General features: G+C 40.5%; 1 protein-coding gene across 3 annotated transcripts in view; it reads right to left on the bottom strand.

The window, feature by feature from the left end:
* RET (ret proto-oncogene) overlaps window positions 1–21,125 on the bottom strand; it is an 83,786-nt gene extending 62,661 nt beyond the window's left edge. For 2 of the 3 annotated variants that reach the window (XM_019286684.2, XM_010400922.3), the window contains exon 1: window positions 13,911–14,307. In XM_019286684.2, coding sequence (XP_019142229.2) covers window positions 13,911–13,956 — 46 coding nt within the window. In that variant the 5' untranslated portion in view covers window positions 13,957–14,307. Of the gene's footprint in view, window positions 1–13,910; window positions 14,308–15,184; window positions 15,351–15,558; window positions 15,653–21,060 lie in introns of those variants that run through there. The other variant, XM_039554300.1, reaches the window with a different exon arrangement.
* Window positions 21,126–24,182: the final 3,057 nt, after the last annotated feature.

The following is a 24,182-nucleotide window of genomic DNA, read 5'->3' as shown; positions in this document are numbered from 1 at the left end:
CCACATTATTTATCTACTTTGCATCACTCTTTTACCTTTTCTGAAACAGCAAAAGCATAGTGGCTGAAGCCTCCAGACTTTTGAATGCCAGGCTAATGTGCAATTCACCCCTTTGTAATGAAAGGCATCATAATTCATGGGCATCTGCATTGTCCTCCCCCACATAACAATTTACTGAAGCAGCGAAAAGGAAAGAGCTTTCCAAGTTTGTTGCAAAATTTCAGATCCGTGTTTGAATGGGGTTGATGGATTTCCAGAAGCAGAGTGGAGTGCTCTGCTTTGAATTAGCCATTATCTTTTACATCCCTCCATGTTTCCTGTCATCACAAAAGAAGATGAGTTACCCTTTAACTTACTGTAGAATAATCTCTGACTACCAGCAAAGGGGTAGTTAATGCTATTGGCAAGGATGATTTAGGAGACAATTTCAAAGTTCAGCTAACTATAAAAACAGAAGTCATACTAAAACAGCCTCATTCATTCTGCATACCGAGTGTGAGGGAAGCAGGGCTTAATACCACAAGTGCTGGGAGATGTGACAGTGTGATGCAAAACAGCAGTTTCTCACTTTCTCCCTTGACAAATGTATCCAGCTTTGCTGACAGGAATAGGTGTTCATCAACCACTGCTACAATACAATAGATTAAGTATGAAATCAGTGCCCAGAGCAAATCTGACAGGCCTAAGTGTATGAAGAGGAAATCCTCACCTTACAGATCCAGCAGAAAATCCTGACTTTACAACTTCCATATTTAAACAAACCAAGTAACCTGACAGGTGCAGACAAAGGCTTGATTCTAAACTTATTTTTAAACATATTTTTAATCCTCCTTTAACAAAAATGTCCGTTGTTTCAGAAAGTCACAAGTTCTTTTCTGTGCCTTAAGAATAGCAGCAAATGCCCTCAAGTTGACAGTCAGAAGCTTTCTTTGCTTTGACTTTTTTCTTTGCCTGGCTTGTTACTTTTACACACATATAGACATATATATATATATAATTAAGTTGTTTCCACACAAAACCAAACCCCTCTCAAAAAAAAAAAAAAAAGAGAGAGAAGGAGCAACTGTGTATTCAAAATTCAAAACTGTTTAACAAAAGCTTTGTTATGGAATATTGTCATCTACAAGAGGGGTTCCCAGCATTTTGTATCACTATGTCCCTCAATCCTCATCCTCTTTTCAGGACCAAATGCATGTTTATCATCAAGGCTTTAACTGCAAGCACTACTGAAACAGTTGTTTAGTAAGGCTTCTCAGGTCTCTACTATGGCTAAAAGTCCATCAGAAACCTACAGTTCAACAACCAGTGATCAAAAGGTAACACATTTACCCGTGGATATTCAGCTGTCAGAGGCACAATAAAGAAACACTGACACTGAGACAAAGACCACACCACCACCTGTCAATCATGTACTGAAGTAAACCATGGTTTGAGAAGTACCACTCCAGAAAGAGTAAACCCAAATAAAGTGGTATATATTTATCTGTGTACTTGACAGTAAGTTGACTCTTAATTTCATGATGAGAAACACCGACTCTTAAAAATGCAAAAATGCGAAGTGCCTTAAATGCACCTGATTCTCCACCAGCATTTGCAAAATAACCGGAACATTATTTAGGGAGATCAAATCAGCAAAACAGTCCATGTGGCTTATTTAATTTCCAGTGTACTCGTTTTATGTCACACTTCATGTATCACCATACAACATCTCGTTATTAAAAACCACCCATATATACTTAAAACAGAGAGCCCATGCAAAATTTCTGTGCAATACTCCATTGGTAGGATTGCTAGGTGATTTCTGAATACGGCTTGAAGACCCTTGTTAAATACTGACCAAACTATGGCAGTGATCCTGATGCCCATCACTGGCCATTTGTTCCCACAACAATCCAAATGGATAACTCGTTTACCCAGACAGCTCTAGAGAAACATCAGCAACTAGAAAGCTGCTAATGACCACACTTAACTGACTTTAAGACTTCAGTGTTAATGTCTCATTGAGATAAAAGGAACAATCCCTCACTTTCACAGTTTTTATTCCAAAGTGATTTGCAAACTCTGGAAGTTGTCACCAAATGTGTCTTTCATAACTTGATGTTGGGAAAAGTTACCACAGCAAAAGGAATAGAAACACTGTGCTCTCAGAAGCAAGTATAGCATCTTTAAAAGAAAAAAAACCCCACTATTAATAGTGACAATATCATTCTTGTTTTAATTATTTTACAGCCCACAGGTTGAAATCTAGGTGAGAAATCTGTCTTCATTAAGTAATGCTAAAAAGGACTATGACATCATTAAACATACAAGCGAACCATTATATGAAAATCTTGCCCATTCTGCTTTTTTGTATTGACAGTTTCCTGGTTTTTTAAGCTTCAGTCTGTTCTCCCTCATGCAGTAAAATTGGTATTAGGAACAGAAAAGAAACAAGCATTTTAACACCCACTTTATTGAAATTTTCCGAGGCAAGTAAAACAGGTACAGAAGCTGAAGTGCAGCACCTGAATTAATTTCATTGTGGTTTTTTATTAGTTTAATTTCTTATCGCATTGACAATTTTTTTTAAGCTCATTCCTTCAAGGTTATATTTTGGAACTCTGGTCAACCCTAAGTCCACGTTGACATTTAATAAAAGAAGGTACAGGCAAGCCTTTGCATAAAAGACTTCAGAGTTGTTACCATTTTGGCAATATACTCCCTGATCCCAGATCTACACCCACTATCTGGCAGTATCTAAGGGCAGTCGTAATTAAAGCTATTAGAAAGAGTTATCTGTTGTGAAAAGGGAAAAATGAGGTTTTTCAGTTTCTCTGAATCACCTCTGTGAAAATAATGCTCCTTCCTATCTTTTTAATGAATGCAGAAAGAGCTAAGGCTCAATGTTTTCATTCTATTGTGAGACCGACTGGACTCACAAGCTATTCAAAAGTTAAATGCAGAAAAAAATCCAAATAAAACTTTCTTCCAAGACAAAATCACATGTCTAAACAATCACAGATGCTGTGACAGTGTCTGCACTCTCTATCAGGACATTTGGAAAGATAATCACATACCCAGTGCAATTTCATTTTCAATAGCAGTTCCACACATCTGTAGCTTTCTGTCCAAATGCCAACAAAGGTGACAAAGTAACAATTCTGCTTCAAATCAAGACTAGCTAGGATTGAGTTCAGTCCTTGGAAAGGAGGAACAATAGTCTTTCTCCTCTTCATAGTGATTTCCTGTGTCTTTCTTGCTTTCAAAGTGGAATAAAAGTTATTGTTATGTCATGCTGGTATGTACAGGGTAAACAAAAATCTTCTAAGAATGGGAAATAGGATAACATTATAGGATTGCACCATATTCCCCTCGAGTTTCACAAAACACCTTATCATCAGTTCCTCCATGAGACCAGTGCTGCCAACCAACAGTAGTTAAGTAGCTCATGTCCCAAACCCCATTTTAAATTAAGCATATTTAAACATAAACATTTAAACTGAAAATGCGAAACTATAACGAATGCAGTAGAAGATGCTAACTGTAGAACAGAATCAACAGCAGAAAAATACAAGCTGCAGTTCTTCAAAGATTAACATCTAACAAAGCATTGCACTGATAAAAGGGAGAGTTCAGCAGCAGAAGTCAAAGACAGATAAATGGTCCCGGCAATTGCAATTTAGGATTCAGGCTGGAAAATATTGACAGTAGAGTTATAATCCCAATGCTAATTTTTTTCATGCTCTCTCTGCTATCATTAAATTCTCATTTCACAAGAGCTGCCTACCAAACCATAAATCCAGTTTAACTCTTAAGAAAATGGATCCTCAAATCCTGTGCCTACTTCAACAAACATCATCACTCCAATGTGTTTTCATTTTTTATCTGAAGAAAGCAGCACTCTCTGCTCTTCTGGGTGACAAGGTTAGGCCCTATGTATACAGACTTTTTCAAGGCCTTAATTGGAAATGCTCAGTGCCAGCATGAGGTCCCCAACTCATTCCCTGGGATTTGAGAATGCTGAGCATGGAATTAGAAATTGATTTTTGAGAAGACAAAGACCATCACATATCAAATACATCCCTGGGGATACGAGAAGCTCGCCTTGACATCAAAGGCATCTAACTCCTGTCTATTCAGCTGTTGATGATTAACAATATAAGTATTTTGATACCAACTCTCAAATTGCATTAACTGCAGACTAAGTTATCGTGATCTTGTAAGGAGCCCTGATTGACCAAACACCAGACATTAACTTCAGCAGACATACACAGGCTGCATTTGTCCTGTTTCTTACATCCTAAGCACAAAACCATAAGAAGATGAAGTCAAAAGTTTCCAAGAGAGGTCATCCAACTCATCCAAGGTAGGATTGATTAAACATAACCAACATCAGTACACTGCCGTCCCACCTGTTCTTAAGATACTCTCAATTAACAGAAACTCCACAATCACTGCAGACAACAGATCCTTGTAGTTCCCTGCTACCAAAATAAGTAAAAGTCTTTGCTACCAGTCTTATTACACTGACAAATATAACTACTATATTCAAGTTAAACTGAGTTTGTTATGACCAATCTAAATATTTAAATAATGTACATTTCCTTTATTGTCTCCTGGAAGTTGTGTTGTGGACAAACACATTCTGAAAGGCCAAAGTAGAGACTTGTACAGATTTTTCCCCTTGCTTTCTAATTGCCAGGTATTTAGGATGGCTCTGCCATGATGCCAAAATGGCTTTGCAAAGACAGAGGACAACATTTTTCCAATAAACTAAAAAATTCACACCCAACTGCTGCATGATGCCAGGGAAACAAGGATTTAAGAAATTATTGGGAAAATTATAAAAACACAAATAAAAATAGTCTATGGCAGCTAGATTGAAAAAAAAAAAAGGTGGAAGGGGAGCATCAAAAAGATAAGTAAAACCTTGGGCTTTCTACTACTGCTTATTTTCGTTAGGCATTTACTGCCCTAAAACCTTTGGTCCAACCTTCATTTCAAATTTTATCAGACTAGAATCTAAGAAAATAAATAGTTAAAAAAAGACCCTTTTTCCAACAGCAGGCTCTCAATGCCTTCAATGCCTCAGTAAGAAAAAATAATATTATAAATGTTTCTGGTTTTCACAGAGCTTTTAAGGGTGATCTGTCGCAGTCTCTTAAGATGATCCTGTTTGTTGTTAAATTTACAGAAACTAACTTTTAAAGTCTCCTTTTTTAAGTAAAAAGAAGTCTGGAAAATATATGTTATAAACTCTCTCACTAGCCAAAAAGTCCTTAGCAAAGCAATTCAGGACAACTTTTCTAATCTTCACAAAGGCAAAAGTTTACCAAAGCAATAAAACTGTTTAAAATGCCTTCTCATCTAGAGCATGTCAGCAATGCTGAATTGAAATGTGCAATAAAATTTATATTACAGCCATATTGTTTCCCCTTCATTACTTTAAAACATGTATGCTCAAACCCAAAATCTAAACATTCCCATTGCTTTTTTTGTTTCATAATTGCAATTGGGATGAGCCATTTTATGCAGATCATCTTCCTCAGTCCTTTTTACTTCATTGGCATCCACAAGCTCAACTAGAGAAAGCTCTACCCAGAATTGCTGAAAAGCAGTAACAGACAATCATATTTTTTTTTTTAATATTTGTTTCTGTGTTTCTCTCCAAAGACACTGTGACTATCAAAATGCAAATGGGGCACCCAATACCTAACTCACACTTCAAAGGTAGCACAAGGGAGCTAAGGTAGCACCAGAAGCTGTTGCCAAACACCTACAGCCCAGGGAAACAACGGTCCTACAGAAAGGTGTAAGGGCATCGCCCCTGGTCTGAGGGAAGTTAGACTAATAAGGCTACTCATTAAAACTATCCAGTCAAATTAATTACTCTCTCTATATATACACACACAGAGAACTTTGTTCATGCTGTCAGTGAAAAGTATCTCAGATATGTATCTTAGTCACACTGAGCAAGTGGTCAGGATCATTGTACTTAAACCTCAGGTGACAAGGGAGGACAAAGACATCCAAACCAGCTCTAAACAACCTAGCCTCGATATTGTAAACTAAGGCAATACCTAGCTCTGTGCAAGCCAGCCCCACCTACGTCTGAGCAGTAAGACGTGCAGCTTCCAAACTAGATGAATCTTGGTATTCTCCACGCATTAAAAGAATCTGAGACATTATTTTGACTTGTAGTGTGTTGGTCCCACAACAGGAAATCCTGCACCTCGCAGCCGTTTCAGTTGTCAGACAGCACACACCAGGAAAGGGGAACTTGACGTGAAATGGGAGCCAAGAGAAATCTGGCACCTTGAATGTACTGCCAGAGAGTTTTAACTCCGGGAACTGCTGCGCAATTCTTCACGGGGCATTGATGCAGCAGTCCCAGTCTAAAATGCTTTGCGGATATGGGATAAAACTAAGCACATGCCTAAGTACTTCAGAGATGTGAGAAGGCTCCACTCAAGTGCTTTACGAAATTATGACTTCTCACTGTAGGTGCCAAAGCAGCACTTTGTTGTTGTTAATAATCAGCACTGAATACTTTCTCCAAAGGTCCTGTTGGAACTTCCCAGTCATCACAGTGCAATTTCACATGACAGCCAATGCCCTCCACCCAAATCAACTCTTATTCCACTACTCCCAATTTTAATTTTTGATTTCTTTTCCCCTGGAAAATAAACTTATTTTCCTAGTAAAATCAAAACTTTAAGCCTCTTCTAGATGAGAGTTCTTTGGATTCTTTCTTTTCCCCTTGCTGTTATTTAGATTTCATGAACAGCACACTTTTGACTTACAGTCTTGCACACCACAATCTGGCAATATAAATGTGTTCATACAATTTCCTAGTGTCTGCTTTTATTCTGTGTAAAAGAAAGCTTGATTGCTGCCCTAGAGTACATATACATTTCAAACTCTCTGGTCTTCTGAGATGACTGACTGCCATAAACATACGTATTAATCATTCTATACTGGGTATTGCTATCCAAATAGACATAATTTTCTTTGACTTTATGCTACATTTTATTTGCATTAATCCAAATTATTACTCCCCTTCTTGACCAAACATCAGGAACAGTGGCAGTCAGTACCTTCCTCCCAAAAGCACAGCAGCAACATACAGAGCTACTTTTAACATGAGAGGTAATTTTTAAGCAACGCAGTGGCAGAGAGTGGAAAGAGAACCTAGAGAATCTAATCCATTCTCACCAACATCTTGTGAACCACTGATATTTTTTACATCCTTCTCTTTGCATAGAAATACTTTTCAGTGTCTACTTTAAGATAATAGGGTATGGAAGGGCATCTCATCAACAAAGACAAAAAGCTCCAGAAGCCAACCAATGTAGAAGAATCACCTCTTAAGACAATCAAAGGAAGCTTCTCTGCATCATCCTTGTTGGGGCCAAACTGAAAGTATCTGCTCTTTATGCAGGAATGGTAAAGAACTACCCACAATTATGCTTCTACTCTTACCAAATCCAGAGAAACCATTATTTGTGTCTTTAAGACACTGCGAGATTTAAGTCTCATCTCCAAGACACTTTTAGAATGGCACTAACAGGACTATTGGATGCCTGCTCTAATTCAGTGGCAAAACTAGCCTTTAAGGGGCTTCAGAGATATATGAAATTCTGGTCTACTCATGTCAATATGAGTTTTTCCATTTCACAAGTGAAAAGAACAGATAATGGAACTGTCCATATCAGAAAACTTGGTGCCGCTGAATTAGGAGAAAAAGCTAGATTTAATTTTATTATCTGAGACTGAAATTTGTCTCACTTAGAAAAAAGCCATAATGGACACTAAAAAAAAAAAACCAACAAAAACCAACCACCCATTACAGCAACACAATTAACTTTGTTATGTCAGTTAAATATATTGTTTAATTAGTTTTCTAAATGCATACACTGAAAAGCCATTAGACAGCCATTAGGAGTAATATATCCATTTTCTTTTTACAATCACCTGATTTACAATCAGCCAAATTTCTAAAGTAACTTAGTCAAACAACATTTCTGGCACTATTACCCCAGCAAAGTTTCCAATTCCCTTTTTTGACTGCGATCACTATAATTTTCCCTTAGGCTCTAAAGCGCTGATGATCATCTTCGTTTCATCAGATTTACAGAGCATCTCTTAGGTTAAAATGTGCCTACTATGTTTATGGTCTCATTTCAAGATCCAGAAATCTGAAACTCTTTAGCTATTTTTATGAAGTAATCTTTAAGAAAACCAGTTTTGTGTTCTTGTCATGTAGGGAAAAAAGAGATCGCTTCAGATAAATTTTAAAAAACCCCTGAGCTCCCAAAGGAGCAAAATCCATCTGGTTATTCACACCTCATCTGACTTACTACTTGATTAACAAAAACTTTCTTAATAACCTTATTAACTAGCAACATATCTACATGAAAACTTGTCAGAAGGCTCCTAATGACTTTGCCAAAACATTTTGGAGTATCTCAACATATCTCATCGATGAAAGAAAAAATCACATTGTAAAAATAAAGCCTTTGAATAGAATTTATTCTACATCTTCTCTGATGCCATTTTTCATTGATGCATTATCACTCTAGGGATTCTGTAAGGTTTCCCATTGTGTTTTCCCTACTTTGCACCAGCTCCAGTATACCCCAGTTTGGAACTATGTTAGTCAATTGACAATGCATGTGATATTCCAAGGATAAAGTAATTCATGGTGGTACTTTACAGAAAACTAAGAGAGAGAGTGTGAGACAACGAGAAAATGTGTAGCACAGCTGTTAAGTGAATTTGAATCCTGATCTAACCAAACTAATATGCAAGCCTCAAATCTATCCTTCTCCCGCAGTAATCGCTGTACTTATCTTTGCAATGCTTCAGTTACTTGCTTTCCAAAACGTAAGACAGTTACAAAAAAAAGAAAAAAAAAATCATCTGGAGAATAAACAATTCCAAAGTTTCTTTAAAACATTTTGGAGAATTTTTAAGCTTTGCTTCTGCCAAACCAAACAAAAGTAGAAAGTAAGAGCTAAGAACAGACCGCAGCATGAATGTGCCTCAATCCTAGAAGAAGATGATCTTAACCTGCTCCTGTAGGCAACAGCCACCTGTGTTCAGGTAGGTTTTGCAATGTTCCTGATACAAACACCCACACCCAATAAGCATTGTCAGGCAATTTTTTACATTTCAAAACCAAGAGACAATTGCAGTCCATCACCAGCTGGCACCACTTACGGCTCTGCCGGAAAGCATGCCAACGTCTGAACAAAGCAAACCCTCTCCTCACCGCAGACAGGCACTAAATGACCTTTACACAACAAGGCTCTCCAGAAAACACCAAGCTTCTAGAGTGTGGATTTTTTCCAACCCATGGCATATTTGTGTTTGCTAGTTTGCTTTATGGGAGAGAAAGCAGCCTGGAGGAGCAGGACCAGTAGTGCAAAGCCAAGCATGAAAATACAGCAACAAGTGAACAAATCCTTTCCCTCCTGCCAGGGGCCAAATTGGGGAACAAGGGAAGAAATGAAAGTTAACAAAATACATGTGTTTTCACCAGCCCTGTCTGTCATTTCAGCAAAAAAAAAAAAAAAAGTAAGAGACTATGACATGACATACAGATGGAAAACTGATGGTGGGCATGCTACCAAATAGGCATCTTGCATTCAGGTGCTGAACCCACACTGTTGTACAGACTGACTGCTGATGTTAATGCTACGAGAAATCTTAACTGTTAATCAAAGACTAACAAATGAGCTTTAAGCATTAAAATGCTGGCTTTTTGTTATCTTCGTATTCATTTCCTTCATACTGTCTCTATGATAGTAACAAAACCCTTGAATGAAGCCAAAGACCAAGACTCCAACTAACTGACTGGCAGAAATAATCAAGCCAATAGCACATACTGCCCTGACTGACATCCTGAGAAGGCGGCACATAACAATGAAAAGTACAGGGAGCTAAATATAACACAAATATGGATCCTATTAGCATAAATTAAAAAACCCCAACACAGTAAATTACTTTCTATGAAATGGAGAATGCTGCAGGAGGTGAACTTCATTGCAAAATTTCACTTGTGAAGAAACTGAAAGGTGAAGGACCTGAGAATGGGAATAAAATGAGGGAGACATGAAGCCTAGAGGGCCACAGAGGGCCCAGGCACCTTCCTCGGTAGCTCGCGGGAGCACTGGGATGAATCCCAGTGAGTGCTGTGCAACTGAAGCAGCAGTTTCACGGTCCAATGCAGGCCACAGCAGGTGACCTGAGAGAGAACAAGTGCCACCAGTGGGCCGTGAGGTGCCTGGGGAAGAGCCAGAAGGTAAGATGATGAACCTCTGGGCAGAGAAAAATAACAAAGTAGGAAGGAACCAAAGCGTCATGATTAATACTCTTTTCCTACCAAAAAGAGCAGCAGGGTTTGAAATTCCCACATAACTGTTTGATCCTCCCCAATGAAGACACATAAGATCTAATCAAGTGCCGCTCATGTTCCTCCACAGATTCCCTTCACCCTTTGCCCACAGTCAGGGTTATAATAAAACAAAAGAATTTTTATTTTACAATGTAAAATCCGGATCATATACTGTCTGACCGCATATATTGTCTGACCAGACCACAGCTTAAAAAAACCAGGCACACCAATTATGTCTGTCTTAGCCCACTTCCTGACTCAAGCCAATGGTCTGTGCTCCACCATTTGATCTGATCAGCACTGGTTTGATCTAAAGGTATGAGTGCACAGGAGATCTTTTATTTGGCAGAATCACATAGGTGTTCTTTTCCTAGAGAAAGCATGCATTTTCTATCATGAAATACAAATATTTTGTGAAATATCCACACTTGAGGGAGAAGAATGTCAATATTTACAGCTGGTTTCTGAAGTTAGTCTGTCCTTGATCTGGATGCATGAGTTGAGCCTGGACTTGCTGTAAATTGTAACCAGTCAAAATATTAGCAGCAGTCCTAGCAGCATGGAAATGTACTGTAAGAATTGATCCCAAACAGTCCATAAATGAGTATCAGAACTAGTACATTCATCAGTAGTTTTATATCACAGTCAATAAAGTAGAAAAAAAGTTTGAATCATCTATATTCAAGAGCACATTGTTGAAGTAGGATCCATATTATTTCCATGAGACCGTTTCCCTTCCAATTTTACAAAATATGCATGTGTAATGCTTACAAACTTTGCTTTATTCACTGAAATTATCTCTTCAAAAGTATTCCCTCTAATAACAAAAACTACCTTGCAGACAAGACAATCCTACCAAGTCTTTCCCACAGGCACTCTTTTCTACATTTAAGTGAACAAGGTCCTCCTCTGATATCAGTGAGCTTTCAGAAATGAACCAAAACTCCAGCACCAAACAGCCATGCACCATGATGTACAAGCAAACACCCTGAAGCCCTGCAACTGACAAGATGTAAAACTTTTTCAAAAGACATGTGCACACTCCACAATAAAACCCTGCATTTCTTTCAATTGGTAAAAGAGAAAGAAACCTTAATTTGGGAAGAAACATTCCTTTTATTTTGCTACTTCCAGGCTACTGCATGTTAAGAACAGCGCCTGCAAGAGACTCACACATTGCCTGTGGTGCAAAAGCACCAAGGCTGCACCTTTCTGCTTCAGAACAAATGGTCCAGTGTGCTTTTTGAAGCCCACCAATACAAAATAACCAAATCTAATCCTTTCAACTAACAGCACACTCACCAGATTGATTACGCCGGCTCACTCAGTAAAATGCTCTGCGTTTGTTGGGAGCACATGTTTTACCAACTATGGCAGTTTTAAGCTTTCCAAAGCCTCACATTTAGATACACCAAAGATGTACCAACAGCAATTAAGTGTAAGGGTAGCACTGCAGGTTAACTTTGGGTGGGAATCCTCTATGATGAGGTCTTCCCAGGTGAGAGAGATTCCTGCACAACACCTGGCAAGAGCATGAGAGTTACCACTGAAGAATCCCTGGCTTTCCCCTGGGATGGAGCCCACTGAAGTTTCACTGCATTCCCCGTGAAGGGAATGCATCATCACTCCTAAGACAGCTGTGTTTCTAAACTGGAACTCTATGCACACAGGGATTTTGCTAGTACCTCCAAAACACAACACCTCATCCTACCTCTGTTGTAGTCTCAGCTTTTATTACATAAAAGCAAATTAGTGTCACACATCTAAACAATGTGAAACAGTGCGTCTCACACCAACGCTACTAATACACCGGACTTCTTGAAATAACTATGAATACAATTACCCTAAAGTGTGGACATAAATGTATATAACTTTTCTTCCCCATAGTTTTAGTAGAAACTAAGGGGAATCAAGTATTAAGCTTCGGCAGTCAGAGCTGAGAGCATAAGCAAAATATTTACAATTATAAGCAAGCAGTATCCAAAAATGTCTACTTGGCAGCCTACCCTACTCAAATAAATTAGCTTCTGTATTATTCCTCCAAACTAAGGGCAGATCCAAAAGTTAACAATTTGTGGCTACATGTAATAATAAGAAGTCTTTGAAACTATTTCCAACTGCTGAGGTCTGTGACTTAGAAAGGTTTAGATATCTATCTTGAGTGGAGAAAACACCTTTCCCATTTGAGAGTTTCAGAATGAAATTCATGTAAAGTTGTACAACTAAAAGTAAAATCAAATGGTGGTCCAACTGAAAGGGAAATGATGCAGGAAAAAAAAAGTCTCATGAGAAAGCAGCTCCGGAGTTCCTAACACCAGCTAGTTCAGGATGTGCAATAATCTGGGGTATCACAGCATGAATTGAAGTAAGCTCATCTGTCCAGCTTAAACAGAAGTCACTGAAAATCATCTTCAAGCAAATGCATGTGAATCATTTTGGCTAATGAAAACATACCCCTCAAGCTGAAGAACTTACGTAAATTACATTTCTCCTAATTCTGCCAAAAACATTAAAGAAAATGGATTTGCCAAAGATAAAAGCAAAGTAGGCATGATAGATCATCCATTAGCAATACAAGTACGGCTAATTCCTCTTGACAGTGAAATGTCTTGGGATACAACCCACTTTATTTTTCTTACTAAGTGTTTAGATGCAGTATATCCTACACATTTTATCCCCATATATCCTAGATTTCACTACCAGTGAAATTTTACAAAGATCAGGCCTTAACAATAATGTATTAAGAAGAGAAAAAATAAGGGCAAATTAAAGTATTTTAGCATACTAAAGAAAAAAAAATTAAAAATAAAACAGGAGCTTTATAATTTCTGCAAGTACAGAAAGTAGTTTAAAACGGTGCGAATTAATACAGTTAATCTGAAATAATAACAAGAAGGAACAAATCACACTCCTATGGGGAATCACAAGAGCATAATTAATATTGCACTCTACTCACTGTTAGACCAACTAGTGAACTACTGGGCTGGTTCGGGCTTTACTTTTTATCATAAATGCATTTTTGGTGTGCAAGGTTGTACTGCATTCTCTAGCATACAACTTTGATTTATTCATGCAAACGTCAGAAATCCATCAGCAAACAACGCCATATGGAAGAAAAAGAGATATAATGGATTTTCTGTTTGCTTTAGAAACTTGACATCTGCGGATAGCATCATCTAAGTTACAATCCAATCACTTTTCATATTCTGGTCATTTTCATTTACCAATCCAAAACGCATTTTATCTGATGATACAAAAAGCTGTGGGAGAGGGATAACAGAGAAGAAATCATGTTTTAAAAACTTAAAATGGGAATATACTTTAATATTTTCCCTTTCACATCATAAATTTAGAAAAAAGCAAACTCACATCTGTTCTAACTCAGCTTTTTAAAAAGGAAGAAAACGTATTAGGATTATTTATATCTTGTCTGTATTTGTGGCAAGATTTTCGGAGCCGGAGCGAGCCGCTGGCAGCACCCATCACCTGAGCTCCGCAAAGTTCCCGGGGGGCCGGGCTCGGCGGTACTTACCCCCGCAGAGCAGGAGGAACCCGGCTGTCCGCGCCGCCGAGCGCATCTTCCCCGCGCTGCTGCGGCCCCGCCTCGGCGCTCCGGGCAGCACCGGCCGGGCTGCCGGACGGTCCGCGGGCTCTCAGTCGGGCCGGCCCATGGCCCGGGCCGGCGGCAGCGGGCCGCGATGGGACGCACGGAGCCGAGAAAGGACGGGACGGCCGCGCCGGGTTGCTTCTCCGCCGGTCCTTCCCTCGGTCCTCCTGGGTCCGGTGCCGCCCCGCCGCCACCGGCCGGGAAAAAAGCGCCTCGTCCCCTCAGCGGTGCCGGCGCCTCTCGGGCTCTGCGGGGAGAATCGAAGTCACCACCGCAGCTCCCGCTCCGCCGCGCCTGCCTCCGAGCCCCCCGCGCTGCCCGGGCGGCGGCACCGCCCGGCTCCGGCCAGCCCCCGGCCCCTCCTCCGCGGCCGCCGGGCCGCTCTGCCCGGGCCGCCCCGCCCGGCGGGCAGCCCCCGCCCCGCCCCGCCCGCGGAGCCGCCGCCGAGGGGGCGCAGCGGCGGCCCCGCCCCGCGCACCCCGCGGGCAAGGTGCGGGGCCGGGCGGGGGTGGCGGCACCGCCGCGTCCCGGGGCACCCGCCCGCGTCCCCCGGCCCCGCGGGCAGGAGCGGCGGGAGGAGCGGGAGGCGGCGGCTTGGGGGGAGGAAGACCGGCGAGCCGCGCAAACACACCAGGTGCGAGACAAAGCGGGGACAGGCGCTGCGGCAGCAGGATGTACCCGAGTGGCCGCCTTCCCCGTCAGCCGAAACAACATTAAACGTGTTGAATAATTAATCCTTGGGAGAGGAGACAATTTTTGCTTGATGGTATGAGGATGCTGTAAAAGATGTGCGCTACCTGGCAGGCAACCAAAGTAACCCGAACGGACGCGTCCCGCTGAGCGGCGAAACGCCACTTTTAAACCGCAAGCGGGAGGGGGCGTGGGAAATCTAACCAAGCCAAAGCAGAAATACGCTTTAGCAGGTCGGGCTCGCCGTGAAAAGCACTCCGAAAAAGCCGCCGCTCACAAACACCGCCCAGAGCACCCGCTGCGCCGCTGCCGGCCCTGCCTCCGCCCGGCGGCCCCGCCGCAGCGCCCGGCCCGCCCTCGCCCTGCCCCGGCTACCGCAGCCGCGCCGGACCCGCGGGTAGCCCCGGGACGGGGCGGGCACAGCCCCGCAACACCCGCGGGCACCGCGCCCGCGCAGGCTCTGGAGGGGCCACAGCGAGTCCCGGCTGAAACAAACCCTGCCCCTCTACCTTGCCCTCTCCTGTCAGGGCATCTTCAACCTGCCGCGGAAATATTTTCTACTCCTCTCCCGAAAGCTGATGTTGCTTCCGTACAGCGCTGCTCCAGAGATCTGGTCGTCAGGATTCAGACGCAGATCAGCAGCTACAGCGTTCGTCTTTCCCCAGCCTTCACACTCTGAAACGCCCAAGCAAGGTCAAGTAGATACACAGAGTAGATTGATACTCAGTGCCATTGCGCCTAGCAAGAATTGCTATAAATTACTTAAATTGAAGCCAAATAGGAAATTCTCTCTCTAGACTAGTAAGGGCTCTTCTTACAATACCCAGCACTTTAAGAGGTAAAGTACAAGAAATTACCCTATAGGAATGGTAAAAGAACTAACCTATTTTAACTTTTCCGTTAGATCTTCATCAAGTTAGATCTTCTTCCCGTGGTCTTCATAAGGCTTGGGAAAACAGTAAGCCAAGTCCAAGCACCTGGAAGGGTAATAATGAATTTGAGATGACCACTAATGACCACCAATTGTTTTTGAAGCTGCCTGTCAGGTAGTATAAGTTAAACTTTTGAATATTTACGTGTCAAGTGTTTGTGGGGCTTTTGCAAGTGCCTGAAAGAGGGAATTGAGAAGCGAACTTGGGGAGTCTCCATAAACCAGAGGAAAGTCTATAGCAAAGAAAGCAACATATAAAACATTAACATTAAATCAATGCTTTGTGGAGAAATGTCTTACGTTAAGCTAAGCTTTATCTTAAATCATATTTAAAAGCTCGTGCAGTATACAAATCAATATTGATGCCATCTAAAATACACCACTATCATCTGCACTGATAAATGCCAGTTTTCATCCAGGACAAAGTGACTTCTTGGAAGAATTTCAAGGACTTACAATCTCTTCTGGCATCTCAGCAACTGAAGCCAAAGCCATACTCTTCTGCCAGCTTCAGGCTCTGCTCCAGCACACTAGAACTGGTTTTAGATGCCATCATGTTCGTCATACAAGGAACAGAAGTAAGGTCACCAGAATAATTTTTTCATTTGATTTCCAGGCTTTTAAGCTAAGCAGTTTTATGTGTTTTCAGAGGATTGTAGCTTACACACAGCACACCTGGAAAAAACTGGCCAATTCGGATGAGAACAGGATTAAATATGGGTGTCTTCTGTGTTCCAGCTACTGTGATCACCTCTGTCATGTTAATGTAGTCACCATTCTTCCTGGAGCTGTTCTCCTTTATGGTCAACATGGAAAAGCAATGGTATATTGAGGAAACAGTTCATTCAGGAAAGATAGCCTACCATATGGAAAACAAAAATAACCTAACTGCAGCATCTCTCAAACCCTGCAAAAGCCTATCAAATTGGAGGCATTTAAAATTTTCCACTTGAAATTCAAACTTAAGGAGAAAAAACTTAAACCCTTCCTGCCCAGCCTGATTTCCACATCCCTAAAGAGGCCCAACACAGGCTGTGAACCATCTGCCCTTGAGTTTACATGAGGAATACAAGCCTATAGCAACCATCTTCTTCCAACAGCTAACTTCTGCTCCACTATGCATAAAATACACATTCACGTCATTCACTTGGTTTCTTTGTCAGAAGGTCTTTTGAAAACTGAATGAAAGTCAGTGCTTGTAAATGGGGAATAAAAAAGCGAGGTGTTCTTAATTTCCCAGACAAGCTCAAGCTTTACAGTGACATCTCCCTCCCATCACTCTCCTAGCAGAAATACTCTGGAAGTAAATTGACACTTTCCTGCAGGCTAGTTCAATTGTGAAACTACGGCTCATACTCCTTCTCTTTTTTTTCCCCCTGCTTTGACTCATTTATTTGGCACAGCAGGCTGAGCTATTAAATTATTGTAGGTTGTTCTTTTATAAAGGCACTCTGAGATGTCGCGATACAATAATGCTTCCTGAAATTGATGCTAATTGATAACTGTTTCTGGGTTTCATCAGAAGTCTTAGGTCATGTTCATTTAGCATCAGGGCAGGACACTTGAGGACTGTTCCGCCTTTCCATGTTTTCCAAACACTCATGCACAAACGCTGAAATATTTTCAGGCAAATTTCCTCCTAGAATATTGTGTTTAAAATCCAATTCTTGATCAGTTCAAGCCTTAAATACTTTTTGCCCCCATGCTATGAGGTTGGTTACTGTAGAAACTCAGTCTGAGGCACTGCTGTTGATCATGTAGAAAAAAACTATTTTAAAATTACAAAAAGTGGTTGTTAACACTCTCCACTACTTTGTGATCAAATTGTCAAGTCTTTCATACAGTTACAACTAGGGTGGCACTGAACAGATATTCTTCCTGAGCTGGATCTAATAGTAAAAGGACAGATCAAATTTTGATCCTGACAGTGACAAAGAATTTATCTGCATGTTATACTTAAAGTTCTTATATACACGTTTTTCCACAATCCCTGGGCTTTACTTTCCTATCCTTCTGTCAGTTTCTTTCTTCTCTACTTGTTACATGCAGCTAACATATAAACTGCACATTATCCACATTATCTGTTTAATTTTTGTCCACTTTAGAGCACTGAAAGAGCTAAAAGCAGTGTGTTTTCCTAAAATACTCATCCAAAAGTGCTATGAATTGGTCAGAAACACTGACTACCATGAAGAAGCAGCAAACCTGTGCTAGGAGATGTCTCCATCTTGGCACCTAGAGAAGGAACCAAGAAGCTATTTCTTTCTACTCAGGAGGAAATAAATCATTCTTGAGGAGAAAGTGCTACAAGACTGTCCTGATAACAAGAAGTTTAAGCAAGAGCTCAGGATTGTCCAATAAATAGATTTTCAAGGCAAAACCAGGATTCTTGTGAAAGCAGTAACAAGGGACTGGCATAACTGAAGATGCTGTGTGATGGAAAGCAGAACAGACCATGAGCCCGGGCCAGGACCATGACCAGGAACAACCAATATCCTGACAAAGCTATCCCTCCTGGGAGCTGGTTGCGCCAGGACTGCCCTCTGACCTCACTGCTGCTTCTTGGCAATAAAATTCTAAGTTCCTCCAACACCAGTAGTTTGTGTCACTGTAAATGTAATACAGAGTCTTTTTGAAAATACATTAATCCACAAAAATTGCCTGATTCCTAGCCATCAGATTGTTTCACTGAAAGCATAAGCTTAACTATCAAAACCATCATGAAATCATAAATCACAGCCTCAACATCTGGTGCCATCAGAAGTCAGTACCAAAATAGGTCTCTAACCATTGATTTATCTGAAATTTTCACCTGCTTGCCTTTATTGCTGCAGGTTTCCATGAAGCACAGGATGACTATGCTGGAGGATTTCCGTGCAAAGTGGAAACAAGTTCTCCCAATATTTGCAAACAATGTGTGTTTTCTTGTTTCAATTCTACTCAGAATCTCATCTTGCATCTGTCTTGTTCGAGTAGCCCTCTAAACTGGCAGAAAATAAAAGCTCAGTTTTCATGTCATTGTTCTAAGGATTGCCCCGGGAGTGCCATGGATGTACCTGTTACGGCAGAAAAGGTGTCTGGAGTAAGGGTCGCTGTGATACACACTGGCACTCGGCTGTTGTACTTGCAATAATATAAGTTCCAAAACTCTGTGAAATCCAGAGTTACATTTTCTGTACTCTTGTGGGCCAGCAGGATTACAGGAGTGTGAGTGAATGAGGATGTAAACCTCTTTCTGTGATGATGAGCACTGCCTCGTGTGAGAGACCCCGCAACCCTGGTGTGCCTGTAGCAGGGCACCCAGCAGAGCTGTGCCGGCGGCTGTCATTTCACCGCCGCAGGAATATCCTCGGCTAGTATCAGGGACAGCAACAGGGCTGACGACTCATAATTATCTCATTTGCAGAGACAATCCTTTTTGCCTGGAACCATACTATAACATAAACCCAACAGTTGTAACCCACAGGCACGTTGGCATTGAAGCTCAGCATTTATCCCATTATTTAAGAGGCATTAATTTCCCCGAGGTATTAACAAATATTGGCATGATAAATCTCTTCACATCGGTATGAACAGTAAAGTTCTTCTGAACTTTGAAGACTGGATTTTTCTATTTTTTAAACAAACATTTTGGATCTGCCTGGAAATGTTATGAACACACACAAGGACATTCTCACATCTCCCATCAGAATTTGAATGGTAGGGGGTAGATATTCTTCCAAAAACTAGTTAGAGAAATACATTGAAACTGGCAGCTGATAAATTAAAACCAGCTAACAAAATAGAAAACATCCTTTGTTGACTCTTCTCCAGGTCCATTTCCAGCAGATAATACACTACTATGATCATAACAATAAAAAGATTATTTTCATCCTAGTTTCTTAGAATTTGGTGTCAAATGTAACAGCCCACATGAGAGATGCGTAACCTCAATTCCCTTCTTGTTCATAAAGTTCATAAAGAACTTACAGCCTGGGTTATGACCAAGGCAAGCGTCCTGCTCTCTGCCAGCTGCGGTACCCCTATAGTGACCTGGGGGAGGTGAATGTCTTGGAGAGTGATTCTGTCCAAGGTACAGTCAGATTTACCCACCACAACTATTTCTGAAGTTTGTAGATGACCCTGAAAAATACTCCATTACCAACTTAATTAAAAATAGTAATAGCCAAATAAAGCTGTGATACATCCTAAATGACCAGTAAATATTTGTGAAGATGAGCTTTCATTTTATTTTTTCATTCTTTAATACATTTGGCTGCAGAGAACTTGAAAACATAACAACTCTATACCCTAGGTTTCAACCTGAAAAGCAAATGTAAGGAGTTTCAAATATCATAATTTTAAAAATAACTAATAAGATAGAGAAACTAACCAAAATTATATAAATATTTGGGTTTCAGTATGAAAAGCAGTTCAATTGGGCTGACAAAAGTATGTTTTCCTTGAGCAGTATCAAATCCCATACACTTTAAGTTCAATGACTAAGCTCCGAAATCTTGTCTGGTCTAACTTTGACTCAGTGCTCCTTAGAAGAGGAACAGCCAGCTTTGCATGAGGGAGCCAAGAGAGACTTCCCAGCCATGCTACTCTTCCTGCCACCCACAGCAAGGTTCAGTACATGCCGTAGTGGCAATGACAGGGCCTCGGTTGTTTTAAACTTTCATAGGTTCAGAACAGAGGCACTATAACCAATGTTACTGGGCGGTTGGCCCCAATGCCATCAGGGGAAATGGTGACCTGATAGTTTTCAGTCTCTGAAACCATCAGGTCAAATTCTGTCAGGGCAGAGCTGACAAAATCATGACCTTTATTCAGTTATGAATATAAGCATGAAGGCACACCAAAGTTAATGAAGAGAAGATCACATTCAATGGAATAACAATTAATTTTGTCATTATAGGAATTAGTATAAAAATATCAGAATCAGGACTTATAAGGGACTTCACCTCTAAGTTAACCTGTATTGGGTTAAATGATCTACGTAATCTGATTTACTTTCAGCACCATATGTTACTAAATTGTAATCACTAGAAACCAGGAAATATGATCCTAGGCTAATTCAAGAGATCTGGATTCACACTAAACTATATCTTTAAATATATGGTATCATGGCCATAAAAGAGAGCACTCAGATAGTCAGGTCACACATCTTCATTTGCGCCATGGTTTATAGAGGCACGTTTGCCCCTGTATTCCATCGATCTAACAGGATGTGTTTTTCTATTACACATGCACACAGTCTCTACATTTAAAGAGCATTACATTAAAAATGAAGTCAAGAGCTTGCCTGTGAGGAAATGTGAGGATCGAGATTGCCCCATGCATTTTTTATTTGCTCACTGATAAGCCTTACAGATCTCATTCAGGAACAGACAGAAATGAGTGTCAGAACTAGTGCTGGAACTTGTGAACTCCCAGGATTCAACCCAAAGATATAACCTCAAAATAACATACCTGAGACTCACAAAGGACTCCTCTTTGTTTTTCCTCTGCATTGAGTAAGCCCAGAGTCCTGTAAATGCAAAAATATACAATTACATGTACAGATACTCTGAACAAAGGGGGTGAATTCAGATGGAAAAGGTAAACCTTGTTCCTGTTTTGAGTGCCTAATACTATAATACTGTTCTTTAATGTAGGTTTTTCCAGTATGTAGTTTCCTAAAACTTTTTAAAATTAAGATTTCAGAATTATACCACATGGAGTCACACTGAGTGCTGCATAAGTTACCACAAGATTTTAAATGGCCAAAACCAACTATTTAAAAGGAAAGTAGTCTGTTGTACTAGTTACTGTAGGTAGCCATGACCAAGATGCCAAGCATATTAATGCAACCAGGTTTTCCTAAAAAAAACACAAAACAAAACAAAACAAAACAAAAACCAAAACAAGAATAACACATCAAAAAAAAATGCCATAACTCATATCTGTTCTTTAACTTTGGAATTTGGTCATAATTTGAACTTTAAAAGGACTAGAAAGTTCTCAAAATCATCATGGCAAACAAAAAGCAAATTGAAGGATGCTAAGTCTTGGCCAGCCCAGAAGGGATTCACCCAGTAGCACAAGGTTCCTGACCATCTAATATCCTGCATGGCCCTAAGGCTCTGTACAGTGGAGAACACTTTATGGTCAAACAGACTGCTCTGGAGTTTTAGCAGAAAGTCTTCAGAAAGTGCTGAGGGTGCAAGTTCCTTTAGTTAGAGGCTTAAAACACAGGCAGACGTGGATTGATTCTTCAAGGAAATGGGAACAACCCTCTCTTCCCTTAGGTCCCTGTTCAAAATGCCAGATCATGACAGCTTTCCAAAGTATACACTGACACCATTTCTCTTCTAAAAGATACACTTATCTATATGAAAGTGCAAAATATTACATAAGGTTTATTTGAGGAGAAGAGACAGGGTCTCTGTCCAGTTACCCATTTTGTAGCACAAGACTCTGACCGCACTTTCTCTAGTAAAAACAGCAACAACAGCACAAGATAACAGTAAATTGAACTCTACCTGTATAAAACATGTATTTAAAAGATTATAAATGTAATGGGGTTTTTTTTGTCTTGGTGTTGCAAATCAAATCACTGAGAACAGTTTCATATCTATTTTTCTCATTTTCCAATAGAAGGAAAGACAGATTTCTGTTTTAGTGAAATTATGCCTACCTTTACACACATGCATAGAAATAATATAAACCCTTAGAAGTTCATTCTACTATTCCTTTGTGCCTTGACTTCCATGACCTTAAAGAGCAGGAATCAGAGCCCAGGAGAGAAAGACAAGAGAAACTTTAAGTGCCTAAAGGAGATAACCAAAAGTAGGTTACCAACTGTTTTTAATTTATGCGTATTATGAGATGAGCTGACAGTCATATATGTCTCCTATTATCAATGGCTAGGCAGTTTCTCTTTTGAGTTATCATGGTCAGTTCAGCTACTCAGAGTCTATTTCTGTTTGTTTGGGCTGGGGAGCATTCTGTATTTTAGCTCAGAGAAATTCGTCTTCCTTGGAATTTCTCTGAAGCAGCATATATGAAGGAAACTGTTTCTAACTTCCTGTTAGAAGCTTCCTGTTTCTAACTCACGGCAGCTCAGAGCAATTCGACACAGCTGTCTCAGTTTTGTTAGCAGATACAGCAGCATTTAACTAAAACTAAGAGCTCAGTGAATACAAGCAAGGCCACACAAAGTGGTGTTTGAAGCAGGGCAATAGTTGTGGAGCAGGCTCACCACTCAATAATTGGAAGAGAAAACTTCGAAAAATTTGCTATTTATCCCATAGATTCTGACAAAAAAATTAATGAGATAATGGCCTTTTATTCCATTACACTTTCTACACTGAAACACCAGTCAGTTAACACCTGGGACAAACTGGTTTGACTGATCCAGGTAAACAGAAGTCAGGTAAATCAATGCTCTATCAACCTGCAATCATCATTTTTACAGCTCCAATATTTCTAAGCTAAGCCAGACCTTTTCAGCCCTCCTATATCACAGCTCATGTAAACTAGGCACAGCTGGTCTCTCCACCAATAAATCAACCACAGAAGTAACAAAATACATACAACTAAGGCACAGACAGGACAAAAGATGGTGATTGAAAGAGAAACCATGCAGTGAACCTAAGAAGTCAATTTAGAGTGTCTTGACATATTTCATCAACATGTACTGAGGAAGTGCTCCCGTGGGGAAGGTGGTTTTGTCTTAAGTTTTTTATACTGATTCTGCTTCAAATGCTTTGCATAAGGCATCTCTGAATGAGAGGGATGTCTGCTGTATTAAAAAGCTGCAATGCCTCTAACTAATGATCCTGGAGACTGTAAGAAATGAAGTCCTAGAGCAGAGTTGTAGGGGTGTGGACATACAAGATGTTGACTTGTGCAGCCAATGCAGTCCCCAGCCACACTGGAAGGCTAGGTCTCCTGAAGGAGCCCCACAACTTGTGAGGGTATCACAGAAACAGCCTAAAGTGATAGAGACTCCCTGTATAATACCATTTGTCCCCCCTATGTAATAGTAACTACTTACATATTTTTTTGTAGGGAATTTTATCTGCACTCTGCTGACCACAATCCTGGCTCTGTTGGGATCTATTGTAGCGGTGTTGTATGCACTTGTTTCAGAGGCTGCTGTATGTCTACATGGAAAAGATGCTTTATGTCAAATCAAATTAAGCAAAAAATTGCCTGTCTGAAACAAAGCATACATAGCTTTCCATGCCACTGGCCAGAAACCAAGAGAAAAGCACAAGTTAAAAGTACCTGAAACTGGCTCAGTAGAGTCTTCCAAGAAGCTAAGAGGGTACTGCCTTTGGTGAATCTAGTTTATTTTGCATGCCTAACACAATAATTCTTAACAAGGTTCCACAGATTAGAGGACACGAAATTAAGCAGTCTACACTGAAGTACAACATTAGACATTAAGCTGACAGTCCTCAATACCCACCGCCTAAGATGCTGGTGGGAAACAGTGTCAGAGTAGTAAGACATTCACAGGAAGGGGCCACAGATTAAGTCCTTTGAACCTTGTTAATTATATTAAGGAAACACTGGTTGTCACCTGCTGACATCTTGTTCTGTAG

Source organism: Corvus cornix, chromosome 6, assembly GCF_000738735.6.
Source record: "Corvus cornix cornix isolate S_Up_H32 chromosome 6, ASM73873v5, whole genome shotgun sequence".
Classification (NCBI taxonomy): domain Eukaryota; kingdom Metazoa; phylum Chordata; class Aves; order Passeriformes; family Corvidae; genus Corvus; species Corvus cornix.
This window is presented reverse-complemented; position numbering and strand designations above follow the sequence as displayed.